The sequence below is a fragment of the Pseudophryne corroboree genome, chromosome 8, assembly GCF_028390025.1.
Source record: "Pseudophryne corroboree isolate aPseCor3 chromosome 8, aPseCor3.hap2, whole genome shotgun sequence".
Classification (NCBI taxonomy): Eukaryota; Metazoa; Chordata; class Amphibia; order Anura; family Myobatrachidae; genus Pseudophryne; species Pseudophryne corroboree.
This window is the reverse complement of record NC_086451.1, coordinates 31,765,607-31,788,806: the sequence shown is the minus strand read 5'-3', so window position 1 is coordinate 31,788,806 and position 23,200 is coordinate 31,765,607. Positions and strand designations below refer to the sequence as shown.

General features: G+C 46.6%; 1 protein-coding gene across 2 annotated transcripts in view; it reads left to right on the top strand.

Moving 5' to 3' along the window:
• Positions 1-23,200, top strand: part of TRAF2 (TNF receptor associated factor 2) — a 102,487-nt gene that overhangs the window by 40,975 nt on the left and 38,312 nt on the right. For both annotated transcript variants that reach the window (XM_063936175.1, XM_063936176.1), the window contains one exon: positions 1,579-1,677. In XM_063936175.1, the coding sequence (XP_063792245.1) occupies positions 1,579-1,677 (99 nt within the window). The remainder of the gene's footprint in view (positions 1-1,578; positions 1,678-23,200) is intronic.

Below are 23,200 nucleotides of genomic sequence, written 5' to 3'. Positions count from 1 at the left end.
GAAGGGGGATAGGAAAAGCAGGAGAAAGGGAAGTGAAAGCAGGATGGAATAGGAAAAGTGAAAGCAGGAGGAGGAGCAGGATGGAAAAGTGAAAGCAGGAGGGAATAGTGAAAGTGAAAGCAGGATAATAGTGAAAGCAGGAGGAGGAGCAGGAGGGAATAAGAAAAGTGAAAGCAGGATAATAGTGAAAGTAAAAGCAGGAGGAGAATAGCGAAAGTGAAAGGAGGAGAATATCGAAAGTGATAGCTGGAGGAGAATATCGAAAGTGATAGCTGGAGGAGAATAGCGAAAGTGAAAGCAGGAGGGAATAGGAAAAGTGAAAGCAGGAGAGAATAGGAAAAGTGAAAGTAGGATAATAGTGAAAGCAGGAGGAAAATAGCAAAAGTGAAAGCAGGAGGGAATAGGAAAAGTGAAAGCAGGAGGGAATAGGAAAAGTTAAAGCATGAGAATAGTGAAAGTAAAAGCAGGAGGAGAATAGCGAAAGTGAAAGCAGGAGGGAATAGGAAAAGTGAAAGTAGGATAATAGTGAAAGCAGGAGGAGAATAGCAAAAGTGAAAGCAGGAGGGAATAGGAAAAGTGAAAGAAGGAGGAAATGGGAAAAGTGAAAGTAGGATAATAGTGAAAGCAGGAGGAGAATAGCAAAGGTGAAAGCAGGAGGGAATAGGAAAAGTGAAAGAAGGAGGGAATAGGAAAAGTGAAAGTAGGATGAAAGTGAAAGCAGGAGGGAACAGGAAAAGTGAAAGCAGGAGGGAATAGGAAAAGTGAAAGCATGAGAATAGTGAAAGTAAAAGCAGGAGGAGAATAGCGAAAGTGAAAGGAGGGGAATAGCAGGAGGGAATAGGAAATGTGAAAGCAGGATAATAGTGAAAGTGAAAGCAGGAGCAGAATAGTGAAAGCAGTAAGAGAATATAGGATTGGCCATTGAAGGCTTAACCATTTATGGTCTCCATCAGTAGTGTCAATGGTGCTTTAGCAATGATTGCTTGAAATCATAGAAGGTTTAAACCAGGGGTGGGAAACCTGCGGCCCTCTAGCTGTTGTTGAACTACACATTCCAGCATGCCCTGCAACAGTTTTAGCATGGCCAAATAGCAAAACGGTAGCAAGGCATGCTGGTATGTGTAGTTCAACAACAGCTAGAGGGCCAAAGGTTCCCCATCCCTGATTTAAACTATCAATGGACGCCGGGGGGACATCTTCTCAGTTGTGACACGCTGGGCAGCTGGACAATCGGGGGAGGGGTGGGGCTTCCTGAATTGTGACACGCTGGGCAGCCGGACAATCACGGGAGGGGGTGGGGCTTTCTGAGTTGTGGCATGCTTGGTAGCAGGACAATCAGGGGAGGGGGTGGGGCTTTGCAGATCCTGTTGGGGGCGGAGTTAAGCTTCATGTCCCCTGTGATGGGGTAAAAGAAAAAAAATTGCTGGGCTCTCTGCCATCAATGCCGGAGAACCATTGGATCTCCGCCATTGATGGCAAAACCACTGGCCATCGGTGACAGCCATCATTTAAGCATGAACCACACACTGAAACTGAATAATGTCATGATCGTCTGCTTATTCTGCTCATCATTCCTAGGCTTTCCCAGATAATGCAGCGCGCCGAGAGGTGGAGAGTCTTCCTTCTGTCTGCAACAACAGCGGCTGCACCTGGAGAGGGACAATCAAGGAGTATGAGGTGAGAAGAACATTGCACCCCTAGAACTTACCAGTTTCTGCAGTGGGGCAACTTTCAGCACTTTGGTTACCACCGTACCCCTCTGCTAAGAAATGTCCTTCTCTTCCACTTTTCTCTCTGCCGTTACAAATGGGCAAATAGAGCCCTGGAATCTCCAGTCATATGTTTGAAACTGTTCAATGTAAATATTAACATCCACCCATCAGCCATAACATTGATACCACTGACAGGTGACTGCAATAACATTGATTATCTCAGTGCCACCTGTCATGGGATGGTATATAGTAGGCAGCAAGTGAACACTCTGTTCTTGTGCTGAATTGGTGACAGGGTCATGGGTGCCCGAGGCTCACCGATGTGAGTGGGAAGTGAAGGCTAGTCCGTCTGGTCCGAGCTAGTGAAGCACAAATTGCTGGAAAGGTTCATGCTGGCTATGATATGAAGGTGTCGGAACACATAGTGCATAACAACATGCTGCGTAGCCGCAGAACGCTCAGGGTTGCCCATACTGACCCATGCCCACCGCTGAATCACTTTCTTGTGGGGAGATGGCACCAGTATGCAGTACGGGGAAGAAAGCCAGTCGGCAGAGGCGGTGTGGTGCCCTTGGCAATGTTCTGCTGGGAAACCATGAGTCCTGGCACTTATGTGGATGTTACTTTGACACGTGCCACCTACCTAAACACTGGTGTAGACCAATTCCACCTGTTTATGGAAACGGTTGTCCCGGATGGCTGTAGCCTCTTGAGGGTAATGCGCCCTGCCACACTGCAAACATTGTTTGTTTAGGAATGGTTTAGGGAACATGACAAATAATTCAGTCCTATTTGAGCATCTGTAGGACGTACTGGAAAAACAAATCCGATCCATGGAGTTACCACCTCGCTAGATACCACAGGACACCTGCAGAGGTCTTGTAGAGTCCGTGCCTCGAGCTGTTTTGGTGGCAGAAGTGGGATCTGCAGCTGGTTTTAGCGTCATGGCTGATGGGTGTTTGTGTAAAAGTATTTGTGTTGCAGGATGCTGCTAGGAAGTGTGCACGCACACTTCACATTTCAGTACAGCTGCCGTAGTTTTTGAATAAACCCCTCATCTCCTCTCAGAGGAGTAGTGAGAATTCTGTTATAATATGTGGTATACGGTATGGAATGTCTTCTTGATGGTGTATGGTGGGTCAGTTATATAATCTGCATGGTAGAATCAAAACCTTACTAACCCATGATCTCACTGCAAGTCAGTGTCTTGTCTCGTTATTATAGAATAACTGCATTCCAAAGATGTTTTTGCAAAGCCTTTATGCAATGTCATTCTGGTGAAGGCGTATGATAAGTCACGGAGTATCTGTACCTGGAATCCGGGATATGGGAGCAGTCTGAACTCCAGGAAACATTAAGCCGGGAGCCAGGACATTCACAGCACATGTGTCAGATATTGTATTAGTGCAGGGGGATGTGAGTTTATATCCTGCTTCCTGGGCTTTGTGACTGGTCTCTTAAAGTGCTGTCCTGGTTGGACATGTATGACGGCAGGGCTAGTGCGGCTTCCGCTGTTAGAATATCAGGAAAGAGGGGAAGAGTTTAGTCTGCACTGAGTCTGGCAGAATGATTTATAAGGTGCCAGTTAGTGTTAAAGGGGCGGCTAGTCCGGAAATGTTTAATTTATCCTGGCTTGGGCTAGGAGAGCCCTACACAGAATTCATCCCATAGTAACTCTTCAACCCTAATTGTCTAGGTGTACTTACTCTGTCATGGGGGGTTCATTCCAAGTTGATCGCTCACTAGCTAGTTTTAGCAGCTGAGCAAACGCTATGCCGCCGCCCACTGGGAGTGTATTTTAGCTTTGCAGAAGTGCGAACGGTTGTATCGCAGAGCGGCTACAAAAGAATTTTGTGTAGTTTCAGAGTAGCTCAAAACCTACTCGGCGCTTGCGATCACTTGAGACTATTCAGTTCCGGATTTGACGTCACAAACCCGCCCAGCCACGCCTGCGTTTTTCCTGGCACGCCTGCGTTTTTCCGCACACTCCCTGAAAACGGTCCATTGCCACCCAGAAACGCCCTTTTCCTGTCAATCACTCTGCGGCAACCAGTGCGACTGAAATGCATCGCTAGACCCCGTGCAAAACGACATCGTTCTTTGTGCCCATACGTCGCGCGTGCGCATTGTGCAGCATGCGCAGAAGTGACTATTTTTATCCTGATCGCTGCGAACAAATGCAGCTAGCGATCAACTCGGAATGACCCCCATGACCCTTACTTCCCAGCTACCTCCCATGGAAGAAGTAAATTATTGCATCAAGGGGCAGATGTATTAAGCCTGGAGAAGTGATAAAGCAGTGATAAGTGCAAGGTGATAACGCACCAGCCAAACAGCTCCCAACTGTCATTTTTCAAACCTGTAATGATTGGCTGGTGCGTTATCACCTTCCACTTATCACTTCTTTATCTCTTCTGCAGGTTAATACTTCTGCCACAGAGTTACTTGTATGGATGGCTCCGTGCGTCTTGTGTACACTGTTGTGGCTGCAGATGATTTCGTAAGGACCTGACCTTTGTGTTGTACAGTATGATGCCCATTCACAGGTGTGGATACGTCTCTGTGGGTGCTTAATGACTCTGCTTCTGTTTCTGCATGCTTTGAGCTGTACTTATCATCGGATGTAACATGGTGCTGAAGAGCTTGCCCGTTGTGCAGGGATTAAAGGAAGGTGTTACCTTGATAACAACATTCATTTCGTAATTGAAAGATATCTCCAAAAGCCACATGAGGTTCTTCCGTGCTGGTTGGGGAAACTGTTAAACCAAGCCTGTGTAGGGTTCCCCGGTTATCAGGGAGTCACCGAATACTGTATTTAAATCTTATCTTAGACACCCTATGGTTTCTTGTACCCAGAGCTATACCCTTATACCTGTCTGTCACTGTGCTGAGAGCAGTAAAGCTTGTAAGAGGTGGTCTTTGTACTTTTACCTGGTTTTGGGGGTAAAGGAACCTCACAAAAGCAGAAAGGCCCTGCTCATTGGTCTAGACCTGATTAGGTGGCTCTGTGCCGTCTACCCCCTCTTCCAGATTGGACGCCCTGTTTGAATTAATGGCAGGAGAAGAACAGCTTGTGGGCTGTATATATTCTGCACATGTTATGCCAATGTGTAACCTCTTTCCCTACCGTAAAGAGTTGGGTTGTGTGTCTAACGTCTATCTTTTAGCAATACACCTCATTATTTAAGCTACTGCTGTATCCTTGCAAGACACCCTGTATTCCTGTGACCTACAGATAAGAGCTCACATGTTCATCTGTCCCTCAGCTGTTCTGGATTGATCAGAACCAACTATCTACTTGGTGTCCAGCAAGCTTTACGTTTGCAGCCATGTTGTTCCTGGACAGCAGTGTATTCCTCCATGCTGACCTACCTTACACACCATTAAAGGTCGTTCAGTCTTTGCCCGATGTTGGACTCATGGATCCACCGCTACCTAGAGCAAATCACGGAATATTATATGCTTTGTACTTGAAGTGATCTATGCCAGGTGACAACTCCAGGGGAGAGTAACCATGGTCTTAAATTTTCTCTGCTTTTAATCCAGAGCGTCTGACAACAGGTTGGTGAAGCCCAGTTGTCATTAGAAATCCTGAACTGGATTGTTGGGCATTGCCGACTGTTTCCCAGAGGCCTCCTGAAACTTCCCTTGAGCGTGGGTTGGCACCAATTCCAAAAATATTCTGGGTTACATAGATTAATCTCGCTCCTGAGCGTCATCCCACCGATGGACTATTTGTCCCCTTAACTGAATTTATAACCCTAGAGGTTCCACATACTTTATTCTGGCACATACATTTAATCTTGAATTATTTTGATCATTAACTTTACATAATATAATGGGACTGCTATGGATTTAAATGCCACCACCTGGAGAGGTTAGGACGTAATCATTAGCGTGTGTCGATATTCACCGGCTGTACACACACCTACGACCGCCCCGTCCCTACAGATACGCAGGCTTCTTTCTTAGCGCAAGTGATCTTATATGCAAACAACTCTGGAGGTACTGCAGATGCATCTATACGCCCACCTTAAGCTTAGTAGATATGCGGACACCCTGTTGCAGATCGGTTGCACCCTTCCATCCGCAGTGGAAGATGCAACTGTGTTGCGTTTCTCCCCTAGATGTGCATGCACAGTGGTCAGACGTGCACAATCCGTCCTTGCATAGGTTCCTCTGCGTGTGTGCTTACATGTAATTGTTACAGTCTTCTCCTAGAATGATGGAGAACTTTTTGAATGACCTCTTTGTGTCGTGTGTGTCAATCAAAGATACAGGGAAACAGATCGCTTCACTCCTTGCCTGGGAATACAATGTCTCCCGATCTCTCGGTGCATTCTGCACCATCTCATTACTGTAAGCATTACTGTATATATTGGAGGCTTCTTGTCTTGTTTTCCTGCTCATAGCCAGCCCATCTGGTGGGTGTGACGGCTCTCACGCTCTCCCTCTGTCTGTAGACACTATCAAGTTCCAGGAAGAATTTGCAGGTAAATTGCGACTTGCTTATTTCTATTTTTGTGGCGGGGGGGGGGGGGGGGAGATGTATCAAGCTGTGGAGAGTTTGCCCGAATCCTCCAATCTGCTCCTGAACTGCCATTTCTTAGTCTGTGCTGGATAACAGACAGAAGTATTTTTATTGCAGTTCATACTGCTCACTAGGATCCGGCAGCTGGTTATGCAACACTAGGAATGAGGAATAATGTGTTTGCTTTGCAGTGTGCATGTAATAATTTTCCCAGTGACCGATGGCACTTTAACGAGGGGACTGTCCGTGTACAATCTTTATACCATCTGTGGATGGTTGAGGCTCATAAAGTGAGCTGCAGCTTGCAGCGTCCCATGATTGCACCGTTTTCCTGTAGTCGGGCACTTTGTAGGCATTCCGTACGAGATTAATGTGCAGATGTTAGGAACCGTAGCTCTCCAGCTGCTGAGGAACTACATGTCCCATAGCGGCCTGAGACTAGAGAGGGAGAAGTCAGCAGGACAGCAGATGGAGATTGCTGCAGAGCAGACAGACAGGAAAACCCCTGGCTGGAAGCCAAACTAACTAGGAAACTGGAAAGTACCTAAAGACACACAGTACATCAACAATGTGTTGTTTTGTAACTACTGGGGAGGGATTTTGACTTTGCGTCCGTTAGTGTAAGTGTTAGGCGACCATAGTTTGCAGTCTTTGGTACTGTCTCCAGACTGTGCGTGTTAGAGGCATATATTGCGGCTGAACCTGGTGTATACAAGGCTGTTGTAGTCTCTAGACAATGTTGCTCCTGCTCCCACCAATTCAGCTGCAATAATTAACGAGGACGGAATGGAGTGGGCACTGCGACAGTCTGAGAGGGCTCTGATTGGTGGGAATTGCAGCTCTCTGTAGGGGGTCCATGTGTAGCGCACCCCATCCTGTGGACATGCAGGGCTGTCTGGGACCTGTAGTGCGCCAGGAAAGAACAACATTAAATCTGTTATTTGGATTTTCGACTACTAGCATGCAGACTTCAAGGCCTAGGGCTGGTTAGCAATTTGGAGGAAAATAAAGCTAATTTTGTTTTATTTTATTTTTTGTGACCTTTTTTTTTTTTTAATATATAAAATTGCACAAATCCTAGGGATCTATGCCGTGCTTTCCGTGTTGCCAGAGGCAGGCCATTTTTGTCAGAGGGATTGCGGCAGGTTCTAACCAATGGCGCACAGAATATCTGGGGGTCCTATACTTTAAATGGAAGGAACATCGATGGAGCTTTGATATTCAGGTGTATTCTAAGTGTGGTCGCTATGCAGGTTTGCGTCAGTTTTGGCCTTTGAAAATCGCAGAGAAACCAAAATTGTGTCTTCGTAAATTATACCCCCTGAAGAGCAATGCCTTCTAACACCCAGCATGAAGGTTTATATGAAGGATCACTACGCTCTTGGCCGACAGAAGAAGGTCTATACCAGGACATATAATGAGGGTGTTATTGGTGCGTTTCACCCATTGGCGGAATGTTATGATCATCTAGAGCGGTTTGACTTCTGAGAGTTAGCCAAAGTAAATTGGCACATAGGGAGGGGAGATCTGGCAGCCTCTCGTCCATGTCTATCCAGACTGTGGAGCCTGACGGGAGAGACTATCAAGACTGTATAGTATTTATTAAGCTTGGGTAACATCAGCCCGTCATATTTCTCGGGAAGGAATTTGTCCTATAGTACGATAACGTACTGTGGGCCTAATTCAGATCTAATCGCTGCAGCAAATTTGTTAGCAGTTGGGTAAAACCATGTACACTGCAGGGGGGGCAGATGTAACATGTGCAGAGAGAGTTGGATTTGGATGGGGTGTGTACAAACTGAAATCTAAATTGCAGTGTAAAAATAAAGCAGCCAGTATTTACCCGGCAACAGAAACAATATAACCCACCCAAATCTAACTCTCTCTGCACATGTTACATCTGCCCCCCCTGCAGTGCACATGGTTTTGCCCAACTGCTAACAAATTTGCTTCTGCGATCAACTCTGAATTACCCCCTGTGTTTCCTGCCATAAAATCATGGCTGTTTTCCAATGAAGACTATAAAGGGAAGCTTATTGCCTGCAATATAAGATTACAGATGTCCCCTATTACACCATTGCTGCGGTTGCGCTAAATATCCCTTTTCAGTGTGCCAGGTTACATGTGCGCCAAGAGTCTTTTTTTGCATCTTTTTCGCTTGTGTGTCTGAATCGCAATGTGATGCGGCAGAACCAGTTCACGAGCCTGCACGGATTAATTTGTTGTGCGGCACTTGTATATCTGTGTGCAACGGAGTCTGAACCTGTATAGGAAGTGCCGTGATGCGGCGGTTGCTGGCTTTACTCGCGGCAAATTCCGTCGTAATTTGTATTCGAGATGTGCGGGTTCGGATTTAGGGCCTAAGTTGATCGCAGCAGCAAATTTTGTTTGCAGTTGGGCAAAACCATGTGTACTGCAGGGGGGGGGGGGGCAGATGTAACATGTGCAGAGAGAGTTAGATTTGGGTGGGGTGTATTCAAACTGAAATCTAAATAGCAGTGTAAAAATAAAGCAGCCAGTATTTACCTGGCAACAGAAACAATATAACCCACCCAAATCTAACTCTCTCTGCACATGTTACATCTGCCCCACCTGCAGTGCACATGGTTTTGCCCAATTGCTAACAAACTTGCTGCTGCGATCAACTCAGAATTACCCCCTTACTCTGTTCTTTTTGACTGAATAGTGCTAGCTGGGATGTTTTGTGCATTACGTACTTTTAATTTATTGCTCAGTATTGCTTTTATATTGCCGGGGTAAGGTTCTAGTGATGGACAGTGCATTCTGGGTATGTGTTCCAGAGTGCGGAACGCAGTAGACTCTTGTTTGCATTGATTCCCAGCTGGTGTGCAGCCGATGCGTCATTTCAAGTTGCGGCTAGCCGTTTCCGGCCTCGGCGCTACGCATCTTCATTGCCCACTGATGTCTGAGCTATGGGCTGCTCCTTTCATTTTCTCTCTTGCTACAGCTATAAATAAGGCGCTCATCTATATCCCCTTTCACGTATACACTATGGTTCTAATTTTTTTGTTCGAAGAAACCCACAGAGAGAACATATGAACTCCACATGACACCAGTTCTGCGAGGGAGCAATGCTTACCACTGTGCCTCCATGCTGCCCATAATATGTACATATAGATTGCAATTCAGCGGGGGGATGATAGTGGAAATCAGTGGTTATTTGAGATTTCCATCATGGAAGCCTTTTTGGATAATTATAGAATCCTTGGAGAACTCCACCTCTAATTCCATTTCTCTTACGTCCTAGAGGATGCTGGGGACTCCAAAAGGACCATGGGGTATAGACGGGATCCGCAGGAGACATGGGCACACTATAAGACTATGAATGGGTGTGAACTGGTTCCTCCCTCTATGCCCCTCCCCCAGACCTCAGTTAGACTTTGTGCCCAGAGAGACTGGACACACACTAGGGGAGCTCTACTGAGTTTCTCTAAAGACTTTGTTAGGTTTTTTATTTTCAGGGAGACCTGCTGGCTACAGGCTCCCTGCATCGTGGGACTGAGGGGAGAGAAGTCCGACCTACTTCTACTTAGTTCAAGGGCTCTGCTTCTTAGGCTACTGGACACCATTAGCTCCAGAGGGTTCGATCACTTGGTTCGCCTAGCTGCTTGTTCCCGGAGCCGCGCCGTCAACCCCCCCACAGAAGCCAGAAGAAAGAAGCCGGGTGAGTATAAAGAAGATCAGAAGACTTCAGTGACGGCAGAAGACTTCAGTAACGAGGTACCGCACAGATCTCCCCTCCCTATGTGCCAATTTACTTTGGCTGCTCCCACACACACTTCAGACAGCACTTGCAGGGCGCATGGGGGGGGGGGGGGCGCCCTGGGCAGCATGATTACTGGAGTATAAAACTGGCACAAATATATATATTATAAGTGCTTAGGCACTAAACATAGCTCCCGCCAGTATAAATATTTACATTTTGAGCGGGACTACAGCGCGCCAGTGAGGGGGCGTGGCTTAACCCTCACAGCTTACCAGTGCCATTTTCTCTTCACAGGCTGCAGAGACGCTGGCTCTGACCTCCACTCTCCTGAACAAGAAACGGGGAGCAAAACGGGAGGGGGGGACACAGTAATTTGGTACTATTAACCCTTTTTATAATAACAGCGCAGACATCTGAGGCAGTGTACAGATGTAGCCACCTTTATCTTGACCGATTCTCCGCCTAGACGGACGTTTAGTCACGCTAAGGGGATAGCTTAGATTGCTGAGTTTAATCACAGGCAGGCGCGTTGAGGCGATTCTAGATACTCGGCATGCATTACACATCTTCACCACTGGGTGGCTAATGCTCCACTAATCCAGTACTTTCGATTATATAGCGGCGGGTTGATCTACAGCTCTGGCAAATGGTCAGTGACGACTGTAATATTAATAGATGGTGACCAATGGTCAGACGGTGAGAGTTCTCAATATAAATAAATAGTTTATACAGACACAAACGAACATGTTAAAACACTTGTGTATGCAGACGCAAGATTGTGTATGGAGACGCAAGTAATTGTGTAAAAGGAAGTATGTACAATGCATAAACACCGTGTTTTTGAAATACATGTACAGTATGAGCGTCCGAGTTCCCGTGACAATCACTTTATTATAATTTTTTTTCTTTGTTATACATTCAATGGAAGGGTGCACACAGGTTTCACATAAATCTGGTCTTGTAACCTGATCGGAACTCCCTACCTGTCTACTGCATGAACTGTGCAGGCTCCCAGGGGGAAGGGGAAAGTGGGATGGGGGTAGGGCGAGGCAGTGGAAAATACTGTGTTCAAAGAACGGGCCAATGCTGAAGGAGCGTCAGAATCCCCTAGCTAAAATACACAGGGTCGATAGGGATAAGCGAGGTCTATGCACATAACGATACACCAGACCCCATCGCATCACAAAGTGACAAAATGTCCGAGGCACATGAACCCCCGTTTTGTAAAATTATGTGCATAGACCTCGCTTAACCCTATCGCCCCTGTGTATTTTAGCTAGGGGATTCCGACGCTCCTTCAGCACTGCCCCGAAGCCTGCAAAACCTATGCAGTCACTCGCTCCATAGCTGAGTTTGACACAAGGTGGATGTTCATGTGCCTTGGACATTTTGTCACTTTGTGATGCGATGGGGTCTGGGGTATCGTTAAGTGCATAGACCTCGCTTATCCCTGTCGACCCTGTGTATTTTAGCTAGGGGATTCTGACGCTCCTTCAGCATTGCCCCGTGACCTACAAAATCTGTGCTGTTACTTGCTCCATAGTCGAGGGCCTCCATGGGGCAAGGAGTCACAGGCGGTAGCCATTTCAATTGAGTCTGCCCTGCTACAGAATTGTATGTGTACCGTATGGTGCATAGAACCTTAACAGTACAACCGCTCCTGCAGCTTTGCCCTGGTTTATGTGAATAACTCCCTCCCTGTCTACTGCATGACCTGTGCAGGCTCCCAGGGGGGAAGGGCAATGGGCTAGCGGCAGGCGATGGAAAATACTGTGCTTTTGAAATGCAAGTACTGTATGAGTCCGAGTCCCCAGTATGTTCTTCTAGTGTACTAATTAGCACGAACAGCTTGTAACGTCCAGTGGCAAGTTTAATCTTTCTATGTATAATGGAGAGATAAAAGCTCCTCTCTAAGTTCCTAGATGCCAAATCACCGTCCATAGTATCTCTGTACAGTATGTTCTACTAGTGTACTAATTAGCACGAACAGCTTTTAAATGGATGCCAAATCACCGTACTTAGTACCTCTGTACAGTATGTTCTATTAGGGTACTAATTAGCACGACCAGCTTGTAACGTACAGTGGCAAGTTTAATCTTTCTATGTATAATGGAGAGAGATATAAAAGCTCCTCAGTAAGTTCCCGGATGACAAATCACCGTACTTAGTATCTCTGTACAGTATGTTCTATTAGGGTACTAATTAGCTGTTCGTGCTAATTAGTACCCTAATAGAAAATACTATACAGAGATACTAAGGACGGTGATTTGGCAACCAGGAACTTAGGGAGGAGCTTTTATCTCTCTCCCCTATAAAACATAGAAAGATTAAACTTGACCCTGTACGTTACAAGCTGGACGTGCTAATTAGTACCCTAATAGAACATACTGTACAGAGGTACTAAGTACGGTGATTTGGCATCCATTTAAAAGCTGTTCGTGCTAATTAGTACACTAGTAGAACATACTGTACAGAGATACTATGGACGGTGATTTGGCATCTAGGAACTTAGAGAGGAGCTTTTATCTCTCCATTATACATAGAAAGATTAAACTTGCCACTGGACGTTACAAGCTGTTCGTGCTAATTAGTACACTAGAAGAACATACTGGGGACTCGGACTCATACAGTACTTGCATTTCAAAAGCACAGTATTTTCCATCGCCTGCCGCTAGCCCATTGCCCTTCCCCCCTGGGAGCCTGCACAGGTCATGCAGTAGACAGGGAGGAGATACTGTACAGAGATACTAAGTACAGTGATTTGGCATCCAGGAACCTTAGGGAGGAGCTTTTATCTCTCTCCATTGTAATCTTTCTAAGTATAATGGAGAGAGATAAAAGCTCCTCCCTAAGTTCCTGGATGCCAAATCACTGTCCGTAGTATCTCTGTACAGTATGTTCTACTAGTGTACTAATTAGCACGAGCAGCTTGTAACGTACAGTGGCAGGTTTGATCTTTCTATGTATAATGTAGTGAGATAAAAGATCCTCCCTAAGTTCCTGGTTGCCAAATCACCGTTCTTAGTATCTCTGTATAGTATTTTCTATTAGGGTACTAATTAGCACGAACAGCTAATTAGTACCCTAATAGAAAATACTGTACAGAGATACTAAGTACGGTGATTTGTCATCCGAGAACTTACTGAGGAGCTTTTATCTCTCTCCATTATACATAGAAAGATTAAACTTGCCACTGTACGTTACAAGCTGTTCGTGCTAATTAGTACCCTAACAGAACATACTGTACAGAGATACTAAGTACGGTGATTTGGCATCCAGTTAAAAGCTGTTTGTGCTAGTTAGTACACTAGTAGAACATACTGTACAGAGATACTAAGAATGGTGATTTGGCATCTAGGAACTTAGGGAGGAGCTTTTATCTCTCCATTATACATAGAAAGATTAAACTTGCCACTGTACGTTACAAGCTGTTCGTGCTAATTAGTACACTAGTAGAAAATACAGTACAGCGATACTAAGGACGGTAATTTGGCACCCAGGAATTTAGGGAGGAGCTTTTATCTCTCTCCATTATACTTAGAAAGATTACAATGGAGAGAGATTAAAGCTCCTCCCTAAGTTCGTGGATTCCAAATCACTGTACTTAGTATCTCTGTACAGTATGTTCTATTAGGGTACTAATTAGCACGAACAGCTTGTAACGTACAGTGGCAAGTGTAATTTTTCTAAGTATAATGGAGAGAGCGAAAAACTCCTCCCTATGTTCCTGGATGTCAAATTACCATGCTTAGCATTTCTGTACAGTATTTCCTATCTAGCCAGAAACCCTGCATCCTGTGCAAGCTAGGCGGACAACTGGAGGGGACCCGATACACGGCTGCTTCCCGTTTCCCTTTCCAGTGTCACATAAACTAGTGGTTGGTCTGCCCCGAAAGCCAAGAGTCTCCTCTTTTAAATGGTACCAGTCCTGAGTCTCTGGGACACTCAGAACCAGAGATATTAGTACGCAAAGTGGACCCATTTTCCCATAGACTATAATGGGCCCGTTAATTCAGACCCACCATGGGTTCCGACAGTTGCCATGAGCCTTGTGGGGGTCACAGAAACTTGGGGTTGGTATCCTCCGGTAGCCAATTGTCTCCCCTTCCATACCAACCTAGCGATGAAGCCTCCCACCTCCCACGCTGAGAGTCCCAGGTTTGAGTCCCAAAGTGCCAACCTTTTTTTTTTTTTTTTTTTAATATATATGTTCCCGTGACATTCACTTTATTATTATTTTTTCTTTGTTATACATTCAATGGAAGGGTGCACACAGGTTTCACATAAATCAGAGTGGGTGGGGATTTTCCTACATACAGTAGTATACTGTTGCACATGTCTTGTAACCTGATCGGATCTCCCTCCCTGTCTACTGCATGTACATTGCAGGCTCCCAGGGGGGAAGGGGAAAGTGGGATGGGGGTAGGGCGAGGCAGTGGAAAATACCGTGTTCAAAGAAAAGGCATAATCAAAACCATGGGGAACTTTACGGTGTACCGTAATATGCATAGACCTTACTTATTCCTATCGCCCCTGTGTATTTTAGCTAGGAGATTGTGACGCTCCTTCAGCATTACCCCGTAGCCTGCAAAACCTATGCCGTTGCTCGCTCCATAGCTGAGTGCTGCCACAAGGCATGGGTTCACGTGCTTCGGACATTTTGTCACTATGCGATGCGATGGGGTCCGGTGTATCGTTATGTGCATAGACCTCGCTTATCCCTATCGCCCCTGTGTATTTTAGCTAGGGGATTCTAATGCTCCTTCAGCATTGCTCCGTAGCCTGCAAAATCTGTGCTGTTACTTGCTCCATAGCCAAGTGCCTCCATGGAGCTAAGAGTCACAGGCGGTAGCCATTTCAATTGAGTCTGCCCTGCTATAGAATTGTATGTGTACCGTACGGTGCATAGAACCTTGACAGTAGAAACTCTCCTGCAGCTTTGCCCTGCTTTATGTAAAACTTGCGTTTTGTCAGTTTGCTATGCGATCGAGCCCGGTGTAACGTAATGTGCATAGACCTCGCTTATCTCTATCACCCCTGTGTATTTTGGCTAGGGGATTGTGACGCTCCTTCAGCATTGCCCCGTAGCCTGCAAAACTTTTGCCATCTCTCACTCCATATCCGAGCGCTGCCTGCCACGTAGTGGGGGTTCAGGGGCGGCGGCCATTTTGCCAGTGTGCTGTGCGATTGAGTTCGGTGTACCGACAAAATGTCCGAGGCACATGAACCCCCGTTTTGTAATATTATGTGCATAGACCTCGCTTATTCCTATCGCCCCTGTGTATTTTAGCTAGGAGATTGTGACGCTCATTCAGCACTGCCCCATAGCCTGCAAAATCTGGACTGTTACTTGCTCCGTAGCCTAGGGCCTCCGTGGGGCAAGGAGTCATAGGTGGTAGCCATTTCTATTGAGTCTGCCCTGCTACAGAATTTTATGTGTTCTGTACGGTGCATAGAACCTTAACAGTAGAACCGCTCATGCAGCTTTGCCCTGGTTTATGTGAATAAAAAAATAATAAAGTGTCTGGAAAAAACTAACATGCATTCGTACTTTAGAAATCGAACTCGGGGGGGGCGTGGCCAAGGCGGACATGGAGTAGCACACAGGCTCTGTGGCTCTCCAGCTTCAATATCCGACAAACAGATCCTGTGTCCCCCCGTGGGCCCGAAAATAGCCCCAATACCTGTGTAAACCCTCGGTGGGGCAGCCGTGTTGGAGTGGGAGCTGTGCGTTTGATCCCCGCTGCAGCCGGACTGATGTGTGAGCGGGGCGCCGGGACCTGTTACACCACGTGAGCCGCCGCTCTCCTTTCTCCGCGCTGGAGACTGTGCCTGGCGGCCGCCTCCTATGCTGCCCGTCTCCGCTCCTGCTGCTGCTGCTGCTGTGCTGAGCCGCATAGGCACTGGTGAGCACTCTGCCTGACCCCTGCTATAGCGCTGCCGCGGGTCTCGCCGCCGATCTCCTGCCTACCGCTGCGGCTCCTACATAACTCCCCTGTCTGCCTCTTGGAGAAGCACTCACATTGCTGGGGGGACGGAGCTTGCCCTGGGGCAGACGTGTGTGAGCATCCTTATATTAAGATCTCCCTACATTCTATATAAGCTACTAGTGGCTCCTTTGCTGGGCTGCCCTGTTGCCTGCTACATCACATATACTGGGACACTGTGTGAGGCATTCAGTACATTATCCTGTTGGCCCCCAGCAGATACTTCCGGGCAGCATCTAGACAGGCTGTTCCTGGACGGATTTGTTGTACTGCCCTCTCCATAAACACCCACTGGACAGTTTTGATATACTATATATCCATAGGCGGCAGCTGGGCAGTTTTGATATACTTCACAGTTACACACGTAGCACCTGGACAGTTCTGATATACTATAATTCCTTGCTCTCTGTCACCGACTTGGCTGCAATGGTCAAGCCACATCAATCTACCGCGGCTGCGACGAAGTTAGAGAAATATGCTAGAAACCCTCCGACACGGTCCCAACAGGGGGGGGGAGGTACAGTCGACCTCATCGCCGCCTTCTCCGTCGGCTGGCTCCTCTTCTGCGGAGGCTACGGATGCGGCATTGCAAAAGGTGCTGGATGCGGTCACGGCCAGCGAAGCCCGCTTGGCCGACAGGATCGGTCAGGTCCAGGCGGACTTATCTATTATTCATCAGGACCTTCAGCGGGTGCGAGAGAGAGTCGGTGAAGTTGAGACGCGGGTATCCACGTTGGAGGACACGGTTACGCCAATTGGCAGACGTACTTCTGCCCTGGAGTCGCAGATGTTGGAGGTAAATAAAAAGATGACCGATATGGAGGGGAGATTGAGGCGGAACAACGTTCGCTTCGTCGGCCTCCCTGAGAAAGAGGAGGGTGCCTCCCCTGAAAAATTTCTTGAGAAGTGGCTGTTGGATGCGTTTGGAGCGGAAGAGTTCACCTCACATTTTGCGGTGGAACGCGCTCACAGAGTTCCGATGCGTCCTTTACCTCCAGGGGCACCTCCCCGTACTTTCATTGCCAAGCTGCTTCATTACCGGGATAGGGATGTGATTCTGAAATTGGCCCGCACTAGGAGCCCCCTCAAGTGGAACGGTTCTCCGATCTCAGTCTTTCCGGATTTCGCTATTGATGTGCAAAAGGATAGAGCTCAGTTTGTCCCTGTGAAACGCAGACTACGTGACCTGAACATCCCCTATGCCATGCTCTTTCCATCTAAACTGCGTGTGGTTTCAGATGGAGACACTAAATTCTTCTTGACTCCCCGTGAGGCTTCGGTGTGGTTGGACAGACACTTTCCGGCACGGCGGGCGTTGGCCGCTGACTGAACTCAAGCATTGGGTTTCTGAGGGATGTGTGATCATTGCTGGCGGGGTAAATGCGGGGATATCTTTAGAATTGTTATTCTGCTTTCACTAATATGCTACGGTGCTCACTTATGTCCTTATATCTGCCTCCTGTTGCCCTGGACTAGCATCCTGTTCAGATCTATATGTTACTCTCAGGTCCGCCTGGGTATATCTCTGTCCCGATGTATGGTCCAAAATAGTTCTTTAGATGGGGCTGTTCTGACGGCCCTAGGGGGGACTTGAATTTAGCTGGAGGTTACTCCTGCCGCAAGGTCATTGAATTCTTGGCCCCCTTTTGGTTTTGTTTTTTCTTTGTTTCTTGATTTTGCAAAATGTGTAAAGGTATTTCTTGCCTTAGTCGCTAGTGTTCGCTCTTTGGGAGAGTTGTTTGTTAGGGAATCAGGTATGCTGCAAGTTTTCAGTGGTATACGGGGTGGGGGTGGGGGTTATGTTAAGACAGTATTGTTTTGTTTGTATCCTCTGACGTGCAATGTGCTTGTTTCAGATGTGATTCTGTTGCAGCTGCTCACGGGTATGGGTGGGTGGATGTGTGCTGGAGGTGGCTGGTCGCGGGTCATCTGTTTTATCATTGAAAGTGCTATGGTATGGCTCTGGTTAGGTTACTGTCCTGGAATGTGAGGGGGATCAATGACAAAATCAAGCGTTCCCTGGTACTTAGACAGATCAAACAATATGCATCGGATGTAATCTGTTTGATGGAGACCCACTTGGTAGGCACTAGACTTATGTCCCTTAAAAAGCCGTGGGTGGGGTGGGCTTTCCATTCCACGCATACCGCGGCGTCCCGGGGAGTGTCGATTCTGATTAGAAAGTCTGTTCCTTTCTTGCTTGATAGTGTACAAACAGATCAATGGGGGAGATATGTGTTTCTAAAATGTAAAATCAACTCCGTCCCTTTACTGTTGCTAGCTGTATATGTGCCCCCTCCTTACTCGCCTGACGTTCTTAAAAAAGTATCTACCTTCATGGCCGCGTCCCCGGGTGTGGCTGCAATATGTATGGGTGACTTTAACAATGTCTTAAACCATGAACTGGATAGGTTCTCCATGGCATCCTCCAACCCCCAGCCGAAGCGGTCTCCATTTGCAGATGTTGTCTCTGAGCTGGGCTTGGTCGATCCCTGGAGATTGAAATATCCTGACCTAAGGCAATATTCGTGTTTCTCCCACTCCCACACTTCCTTCTCTAGGATAGACTTGGCTCTCCTCACTCGGGAGCTCCTGCCTATGATACATGGTGTTAAATATGAGACTAGGGGTATTTCGGATCACTCCCCTGTATCGGTACATATTGACTTAAGCTGTCAGAGGGGCCAAGCAGTATGGAAATTTAACCCCTTCTGGCTCACGCATATGGGTGAGGGATCCGAATTGGAAGCTAGCTGGCTAGAATTTTTTAATTCACATACGGACACTACCGACATCTCCTTATTGTGGGATACCTTTAAAGCTTTCATGAGAGGAACTTTGATCAAAAGAGTGGGTAGTCTTAAATCCTCTTTTAAGAAACACGAGACTGAGCTTGAGGCTCGGGTTACTGCTTCTGAGATGGTATACATACGGGATGGCTTGGACAACTCTAAATTAGACTGGCTCCATGCTCAGAAAGAATGGAAGGAGTATCTATGGGGGAAAACCCAGCACAGGCTTCTATTCTCCTCGCATGTTCACTACGCTACAGGGGATAGACCGGGCTCTTATTTGGCTAATCTTACAAGGGGGGACCGTTCCTCTCATACGGTGCTAGAGGTTGTGAACTCGGCCGGGACAGTGTTAGACCGCACCCCCCAAATTGTCACGGAATTTGTATCATATTATCAAGCGTTATATAGCTCCACACTAACATGTTCCCCGCTAGATTTGTGTAATTACTTGGATCAAATCCAGTTGCCCTGTATCTCCAGTGAGTCTAGAGCTCTTCTTGATGCTCCTCTGTCGTTGGAGGAGGTAGAGGCAGCGATCACCGCATCTCCAGATGGTAAGGCCTCCGGCCTTGATGGTATCCCATCGGAGTTGTATAAGAAACACGCTCGATTTTTCGCCCCTCAGTTGCTTACACTATTCAATACTATATTTGAGCAAAATATGCTTCCCCCTTCTATGGCGGAGGCATTGATTATAGTGATTCCCAAGCCAGATAAAGACCCCAAGAGGGTTGAGTCATATCGTCCTATCTCTCTGCTACCCACGGATATTAAAATCCTGGCTAAGGTCCTGGCTTCCAGACTCAATCGGGTTATAACCCAAATCATTCACCCGGACCAAACAGGCTTTATGCCTGGTAAATCCACTGCCGTTAATTTAAGGCGCTTGTTCACTCATTTTCAGGTTTCTCGTGGGGAGGCCTGCTCTTCTGTTGTAGCCTCGTTAGATGCCGCAAAGGCCTTTGATTCGGTGGAGTGGGCCTTCTTATGGGAAACCATGAGTAGATTTGGCATGGGTCCCAATTTTATTAAATATGTTAGATTGCTCTATTCTCTGCCCATGGCCAGGGTCTCAGTGAATGGATACGTATCACATTCCTTCCCTTTGTCCAGGGGAACGAGACAGGGTTGCCCGCTCTCCCCCACATTGTTCGCCGTCGCTATTGAGCCACTGGCATGTTTGATTAGAGCTAGTCCCGATATTATGGGTATTAAGGTGGGCACAAGAGAAGATAGAATAGCATTATATGCTGATGATCTCTTGCTATTTGTTCAGGATTATGTCTCCTCTATGCCAATAATTCTGGATATGATCAATACCCATGGACAATTCTCCGGCCTCAAAATTAATTGGGACAAATCCAACATCACTCCACTTAAGGGTCCAATCCCGGTAGCCCCATTGATCCATATCCCGCTTAAGTGGGTAGACTCCTTTAAGTATCTGGGTATTTGGGTATCAAATGACCCTTGTACTTATGTTTCTCTTAATATTATGCCGCAGATTGTTTATCTCTGCTCAAAAATTAAGGTTTGGGGGGCTTTGCCTCTGACTATTACTGGTAGGGTCAACTTAGTGAAAATGGTGTACCTCCCTAAGCTCCTTTATGTCCTTCAGCAGTCACCTATATATATCGGCTTAAAAGTATTCAGGCAAATTGACAGCCTACTGTCTTCCTTGATTTGGGCTAGCAGGAGAGCACGGTTGAAGATTGACACCCTGTCTAGACCAAGACTGACGGGAGGACTGGCCCTCCCTGTTTTTAAATTTTACTATTATGCAGCGCAGTTGGCACATATCTGGGAGTGGATGTCTGACTCCGACAATCTCACCTTACACTCACAAATGTTTCTGCAGGAGTATCCTGATGGCACGCCGTTGCAGTTGTTACTCTGTGGGAATACTAAATTGTCTAGGGTCCCTATAATAAGGCAGGCCACTCTTGTGTGGAAGCGGGTACATACTATACTGCTGGGCCAGGGTATAGACCCAGACACTCCATTACATAATGTCCTTGGTCTCCCAGAATTAGCCTCGCTCCATACCAGGGCGGTGTGGGGTAGGTGGGGGGTAACATCCCTGGGGCAATTGTATAATGGCGATATATTGAAATCTTTCCAGCAGCTCCAACAGGACTATAATTTACCCTCCTCTTATTTTTACCGTTATTTGCAACTGAGACATGCGATTAATGTACAGTTTTCTAATACCCCTCCGAAGATTCTGGCCTCCCCAGTCAAGTCACTTTTACAGAATCTGGGTAACGGGCATTTGGTATCCAGTATTTATACAAGTATGCTCCGGTCTCACTACTCTGACCCATTATCCTCTCTTAGAAATAAATGGGAATCAGACCTGGGAACAATTTCTGATGAGGTATGGGAGAGTGCTCTTTGCTCCCCACGGTTATCTACCACTACCACTAGATATCAGCAAATCCAGTTGTTCATAATACACAGAGTGTACATGACACCAGTGAGATTGGCCCGCATGGGCGGTACTCATACTACCAGATGTCCTAAATGTGGCAGTCTGGATGCTGATTTTTGGCATATTATTTGGCTTTGCCCCAGGATGGCAGTGTTTTGGTCTGGTATTATTAACATTCTGGTGTCGACTGGTATTCCATTGGATCTGTGTACTCCGGTGGTATGTGTGTTGTCGGCTTTGGAGGAAGAGGCCCTGGATGCTCCTAGCAGACGATATCTGATTAATTTGTGTGCTTTAGCCAAGGTGTGTGTCGCTAGACTATGGTTGGCCAAGGATGTTCCCACAGTACAGTCATGGGTTTCGCTTGTCAATGAAACGGCGGCTCACGAAAAATATGTATACATGGCCAGAAAAGCAAGGAAAAAGTATCACGACCTATGGGGCAGATGGCTCAGCTCTCCTAGTTCAACGAACCATAGTGACTGATTACTTGCTATAGTGTGACCAATATGATGATGGGATGGAGGGATGGGCCATGTACCATGGGGAATGTGTTGAATTATGTAGGTGGGTCTGTACTGATGGCGTTGTTTTTCCCTCTCGTGTATCGCCCATGGGACCGCGGCCAGCCACCCATTTGCCCGTGTTTGAGGTTATATGCTGTACAGTATAGATGGTTGGGTAGTTTCTGAGATGTGCATGCTTAATATATCTGAATAATTTGTCTCCATATATGGCACTTCTCCTGATTTATAAATGTGTATGCAAGAGAGGAGCATGCAAGTTACACATGCTGTGATTGAAATTTTTGGATGGGAATCTGCGTATTCCCTTATCTGGAATACTGTCTGTTTGTTTGGTAGTTTTGTTGTATTGGTTAACTACAAAATGAAAAACCAATAAAAAATTATTGAATTAAAAAAAAAAAAAAGAAATCGAACTCGGGACTCTGAGTATAGGAAGCGAAACACTTCACCACTTCGCCGCAGACAGATGAAGAAATCCATTGGTTTTGATTATGCTGTAATGGCTATGGGATTAGGACCCTAACATACTGTACAAAATTCCTAATCTCAAGAGGCAATAGTGAACTTCTAACACGTCCATTTGCGACAGTGTACACTACTGGTTTTCTGTTTTGTCTGCGGGACTTGGACGCTCACATATTCATAAAGTACTGTAGATGGATCATATACTGTATGCTGTACTATTTGCGTCTGTACCGTATATACTGTATTAAATAATGCAGCGTAATGAGTATTTACTGTATTAAATAATGCAGCGTAATGAGTATTTACTGTATGCAGCGTAATGAGACGCTTAGTAAAGTAGTCCTTATTATATATTTCAGTATTGTATTTTACGGGAGACCACACGCATGCGCAGTGGTGATTGTAAAAGGCGACATCTGGTGGATGATCGCAGGTATTACACGTAAAGGTAACGCCAAACGCTCTGTCTGCCTCCGTGCGATTAGGTACGCCTCTCTGTGACTAGGCGCGCCTCCCTAAACCCCGGTATGCTGCGTATGCTCGATCGGGACAAACGCCTCAACCAGTCAAGATAAAGGTGGCTACATCTGTATATTTGCTCTCAGTACTGGAATAGGCGCTGGGGTGTGAGCTTCTAAACTCCCTCTGTGTTTCTCTCTACAGGCTTCCCTGTGGGTCTGTCCCCTATAGCCAGTGTGTTTGTGCGTGTCGGTACGTGTGTGTCGACATGTCTGAGGCTGAGTGCTCCTCCCTGGAGGAAGTTACTGGGGGCGCAGAGAAGGATTTGGGAGTGTCTCCGTCGGCACCGCCGACTGCTGATTGGGTGAATATGTTGAGTACATTGACTGCAAATGTGGCGTTATTGACTAAAAGGCTGGATAAATCTGATTCTCAGACACAAACGTGGAGAAAATCCATGGAGGACGCTTTGTCTCAGGTACAGGCCCCCTCAGGGTCACAAAAGCGTTCATTTACCCAGATGGCGGATACTGATACCGACACGTACTCTGATTCCAGTGTCGACT